The 6,000-nt window shown below is 51.4% G+C and overlaps 1 protein-coding gene across 1 annotated transcript in view; it reads left to right on the top strand.

Annotated features, from left to right (window-relative positions):
- Positions 1 to 6,000, top strand: part of akap6 (A kinase (PRKA) anchor protein 6) — a 73,023-nt gene that overhangs the window by 11,092 nt on the left and 55,931 nt on the right. The window contains 1 exon segment of the mRNA XM_057011576.1: positions 2,199 to 2,444. Within this exon segment, the coding sequence (XP_056867556.1) occupies positions 2,199 to 2,444 (246 nt within the window).

The raw sequence follows: 6,000 nt of genomic DNA, 5'->3' as shown, positions 1-6,000 counted from the left end.
GTCTGAAACCATGAGCGTCGTCCTTCAGAGAGCGCCGTCAGCTGAGCGGTAATTATGGTCAGTGAGGAGCGGCGCCACGGGAGGAAGAGATGAAGCACATATCAGAGGCTCCGATCAGGGGGGGGCCCCCGGCACGCCTCGCCGGCCCCCAGGAGCCGCACTGCTTTACACACATCAAAGAGGCTGTAAGCAGCCCGGCGCGTGCTGGTCGATATCTCTGCCGCTGCCGCCTCGCCGCTCTCGCTCTCTCTCCTCTCAAGTCATCGACATCACTTCCTGTCTGCGTCTGTCCACACGGAGACGAGCTGGGACGGGTTGAGTTCTGGTGTCTCTTCCCGTTCAAGAGGAACGGAATGCACACGGCTCCCTGCTGAGCCCAGAGAAGCTGGACCCACCTCCTTCCTCCTTCCTTCCTTCCTTCCTTCCTTCCTTCCTTCCTTCCTTCCTTCCTTCCTTCACCTTCCTCCTCTTCGCTCTCTGCGAGTCCTCATCAATACTTTTGATTTCCGCCGCCCCTCCATAATGAGGCGTATCGACGTTCCTTCCACGTTTTGAAGGTTCGCGGCGCTCATTAACATACCGCCGCTCCCTCGGTCAAGGTTGTGTCTCGCATCCAAACAGGCGTCCTCACAAACACGTTTGATCATTCCTGTCCCGCGCCCGTCTCCGCGCGCGCTCCGATCGGACACGGCCGTTCGCGGGCGCAGCTGCGCACACGCGGCGACTCATTTCCATCGGATTTACCTTCTGGCCGCGGCCTCGCTCGTTCCCGTTTAGCGCGGCGGAGGCGGGACCAGAAGAGCGGACTCGCCGACAATCCTCAGTCACGCTTGTTATTCCGACGGGATGTCTGAGGTCTGACTGGAGAGAATGAATGTTACAGCTCCACTTTTATGGAAATGACTTCCTCCCGCTCGGCGCTGGATCGGATCCAGACTAAATAAAATTCCGGTTGCAGCTCGGCGTGACCTTTGTGCGGCTGCGTTCTCGGCGGAGCCGCCTTCCACGCCGCAGCCGGCGTTAATATTCCACACGACTCGTTCTGACCTTGTTCCCGTTTGAAGTTGCACCAAACAAGGTTTAATTTGATGAGAACTCGGTGGGATTTTTCCGTGATTCGCTGGCTTCCTCACGTCTCCGCGTCCCCACTGGTCCTGTGTTTGGAGGTGTGAGGGAGCGCCAGGAGCGTCGGCCCGTTGGGCGGGTCCAGCTTGGTCTCGCTCTCGAGCTGACGGGGGAAACCTGAAGATCCGCTGAACTCCACGTTTGTGGGGGGGGTTCATCTCATTCCAGTCCAGCGTCTCCTCCTTCCTGATGAATTCTGTCCTGAGACCCTCATTGGTCAGAACCAGCTCCACATTCACCACCGTTATTTCCCGACACACTAATGACTTTCACACATTCCGGAACTCTGGGAACTCTGGAAATTCTCCGTGCAAACCTCGGTTTCCTAATCTCCCTGCTCGGCTCCTGTAATCTGCCGGGAAAACAAGAGCGCGGGATTGTTCTTCATTTGATGAATAATCCTGTCTCACAGATCAATATCAGCTCCAGCTCATTCCGGCGTCGCTCCGACGGCTCCGACGCTCCGGAGCCGTCGGGCGTCATCGCCGACGGCCTGATGGAGACGTGACAGAAGGGAAACCACATGGTGGGAATAGGCAGAACATGGGGTCGGGCGATGACACTGATAAAGGATCAGAGGGAAGAAAGCAGGATTGGACCGGTTTACGTGTGACTACGTCACCGTGGCCCATTTCTTTCCTCACATCCTCCCACTCTTAAACTCCTCCTTCTGTCATCTGTCCATCGTGAGTGATGGTTCCGGGATCCATCCATCCATCCAGTCTTCTCCTCCTTTTGATCCTCAGTTCCCCCGTCGGCCGGTAGATGGCAGTAGCTCTCCACTCTCCCTCCGTTTCCTGTTTCCTGTCTTTGAAGGGCAGCAGCGGAGATGAACATGTCATTCACTCCATTCTTATCCTCCTCTTTATCGTCGTCCATCTTTCCTGTTGTTGTCCTGTTTACTTTTGTCCTTTTCTTTTGACTGTCTCCGTGTTTATTTACAACAGTCTCCCCGTCTCAGTGTCCTACTCCGTCTCCAGCGTCCACTTTTCCTCCTGTTGCTCTTTGCTCCTCGCTCTGGGTGTTTACCTGTTGGGAGCGTTTGGTTTTCTTTCTCTCCGTCCTTGAATTAATTCACATCTGCTCCCTCGCTCCGCTCCTCCTCACCTGGATCTCTGTTTTTGATGTTGACTGCTGCTGTTGTTAATCACCCCCCCCCCCCTCTCTCTCTGTCCCTCTACCTCGCTCGTCCCCAGTGTTTGGTGCTGCAGTTGGACGGGTTCATCTCGTGGCTGCAGGAGGCGCTGGACAGCACCGAAAACTGGACGCAGCCCAGACAGGACGTGGACAGCCTGAGGGCGTACCTGGACACACACCTGGTGAGGACCCACAAACACAGCACGCACACACACACACACACACACACACGCTCTGGTGAGGTCCTCATTAGCATAAGTGAACCCCCCCCCCCCCAGTGACAAAAATGTGGTCACTTTTAAAACAGTTTTTATGGTAAAAACCAATAAAGTGTCTCGTCCAGAGGTAACTGGGAGAACTCCCGCGGCTCCCTCCGCGGCCCCCCCCCCGCGGCCCCCCCTGTGGCCCCGCCCGGTGCCCAGCACCGTCCTGCTGCTCTAAACTGGAGAATTTACCCAGAAAAACAGGCCGTTTCCGCTGGTTCCTGATGAGATCACCCAGAAAGCTGCGAGTGTCCTTGAGGAAGCGGCTGAAGCCCCGATGAAGGTGTGAAGTGATGGAGCGACGCCGGGAAAAGGGGTTAAACGCCGACCCCTCACGTTAAAGCGAGAGCAGATCCATCATGGGTGCTGCTGCCGTGGTTTCCAAGTCGGTTCTCTGCGTCGGCTTCTACCTGCCCGAGCTGAGCCGACCGGCCAGGACGACATCACTTCCTGTTTGTCCACACGAGCTGCTTCCTTCTGGGCGTTTTTCTTCTCTTTACCTCCCTCAGTGTGTTTCTTCCCTCCGTCCCCTCTGCCATGGTTTGACCATCTGCCCTTCGCTTGTTCTCTTCATTTCTCCTTTTTGTCTGATTAATCTCACAATCTTCCTTTGTTTATTCTTCTGAAGAGGGATCAAACATTGTCCGCTCTCTCTCTCTCTCTCTCTCTCTCTCTCTCTCTCTCTTCTCTCTCTCGCACACACACATCAGCAATTACTCACACACTTTATGGCAAACATATGGTCTTCATGCATGCACAGACACACACAGCAGCACTCATCAAAAAAAAGCATTCACGAGTACAAGGGAATCACACACACACACACACACGCACACAGAATGTATTTGCATATAAGTACACATTTCCAAACATATATACACAACCAGTGCAGTGTGTTTTAACCACACACACACACCCAGAGGTGCGATTTGCATACATTTGCATGTTCCTAGACAGATATCCAAATCAGCATCTCCATATCCGTCCCCGCAGAGCCGCATCATGCACACACACACACGCACACACACACACACACACACACACACACACACACACACACACACACACACACACACCCAGAGTTGTCTCATCTAAATATTTATTTCTGCTGTGTGTGTCTGTCTGTTTACGGTTTGTTTACACGTGTCGACTTTGTTGTGGTCGCCAGCAGTGCTAACGTTAGCAGCAGTTAGCTTCAATTAGAATTTCTGGCGCTTAATTGGCGCGTCTCCTTAAATAAAGCAGAGCTGGATGAGAAAGCATCGCTAATAGCACTTTGAACTGCAGCGGCGTTGACGGCGGGTTAGCTAACCGGCTCTGTGTGGGGGTGCAGCGATAGTCACGCTCGCACTTTGTAGTATTAGCGTGCACGTGTTGCTAATGATTGCAGAGAATCGGCTTCCGTCTGTCTTTGCTTTGTTCTTCATGTCTGTCTCTGACAAACTGTCCACATTTGAAACATTTAAAGAGCGATGCTGTCGGAACTGATGAGTTCATAAGTTAAAAAAAATACGGATTTATTTGTTCTGCAGGTCAAAGTGGTCATCTGGTGCTTTAATGGGGAAGCAGAGACGTTTGACAAAGTGCGTTATAAGCTCCACCTTGAAATTGCCTTGAAATCACCTTGAATCTGTCTTGAATGTAACTTCTGCATCTTCTCTGGGACCCGTTCAGCATTTTAAAGAATATTCACGGTGATGACAAAGTTAGTGGCTCCCAAGAAATCAGGGAGTGTTTCTAAAGTGGATGGACCTCTGTTCTCTGCTTCTGTCTGTGTGTGTGTGTGTGTGTGGTGTGTGTGTGTGTGTGTGTGTGTGTGTGTGTGTGTGTGTGTGTGTTAGGGGTGACAAACACCCACTTACTTCACTGTATTACTTTTTGTTACACACAAACACACACAGCTCCGGGGCAGCAGTGGGTGGAGTGAATATTTGGCCTAGCTGGTGTGTGTGTGTGTGTGTGTGTGTGTGTGTGGTGTGTGTGTGTGTGTGTGTGTGTGTGTGTGTGTGTGTATAAAGGAGAGAGAGTTCCTATATATGTCTTCGAATAAGCACAGGTCTTTCCGGAACTCCTGGGGAGATCAGTGAGGCAAGAGGGCATTAACGCGCGCACACACGCACACACACACACAACACACACACACACACACACACCACACACACAGGCTGCTCTTTGTAAGGCGCTGAGAGATGGCGGCCAATGAAAGGCCTATTGATTGGTTGTGATGGGTGATCCAGGCCTTTGAATCCCATTACCAGCAGCAACACATTATTTGAGAGAGAGAGAGATAAAGAGGTGTGAGAGGGAGGTGGAGAGGTCTCAGGCTACCGCCACACTAAGCTGACTGCATCTGAAAATGCAGATTATGTGTTTCTGCAGCTTCGCATCAGATTTCCCCGATGATCGCCATCCACAGCGAACATGGAAACAGAAGGAAAACTGCTGATCCTCCTGTTCTCTGCTCGCACAGCCGCTACACTCAGGAGATGTGATGCTAATGTTAGCCACCAGCAGACGTGCACTTTGTTTCTTTCTAGGATTGTACAAATAAGCTCAGCTTTACTTTCTTGTTTTCCAACATCCATGTCTAAGTGATTTGGACAGTTCGCCGCTGCTTCTTTGACCTTGACAGTGAGACAGAAATAACAGAAGCTGTAACTTCTGGTTTTAAAGTGGGAAAACAGGAAGCTAATTAGACGCCGCGGCTAAGCCTGAACAGCAGTACCTGAAGAGGGGATCTTTGCCTGAAATATAGAGGGGTTGTAAATGTGAACGACCGGAGGAGAAGGGAGGTGAAGCTTAAGCTGACGGAGAAATGGAGATAGAATGGAGGGAATAGAGAAAAAGAAAGATTAGAGCATTGTTACAGATGGGAGAGAAGGACGGCAGGTGAGAGAGGAAGAGCGGAGGATGAAACACCAAGAGAGGGAAGAGTGACAGAGAATTTCATTTTATTGCTTAATATAAACACTGGAGGAAAAGGCACACTCACACACACACACACTCACACTCACACACACACACACACTCACACAGCCCCCTCAGGGAATACAGCAGTAGCACTACAGCTTCTCTCATTTCTCAGTTTGGTCTGAATGGATACAATTAGATCATCATTATTACGAAGAATCTTTGATCAGATCATGTCTCATCAGCCTGCCCCCCCGTCCCCCCGTCCCCCCCCAGAGGTGCAGACATGCAGTCAGAGACGGCCTCAATGTCAAGCATCAATGTCACCTCGGTTATACAGCTTAGCTCCTCGCTAATGTTCTCAAAGCTAAACGATTTGAGGTAAAACAACCTGCTGCAGGCTAATATGCTAATGCTAGCAGGTAATCTGATCACTCTGGAGGAGCTGTGTGTGTGTGTGTGGTGTGTGTGTGTGTGTGTGTGTGTGTGTGTGTGTGTGTGTTTAGGAGGATCAACTAAACTGCTTTTCCTCCCATTTGACTGTGTGGTTGTGGGAACAGCCAGT

This window comes from Takifugu flavidus, chromosome 16, assembly GCF_003711565.1.
Source record: "Takifugu flavidus isolate HTHZ2018 chromosome 16, ASM371156v2, whole genome shotgun sequence".
Taxonomy (NCBI): domain Eukaryota; kingdom Metazoa; phylum Chordata; class Actinopteri; order Tetraodontiformes; family Tetraodontidae; genus Takifugu; species Takifugu flavidus.
Note: the sequence above shows the minus strand (reverse complement) of the source record. Positions and strands in the feature narration are given on the sequence as shown.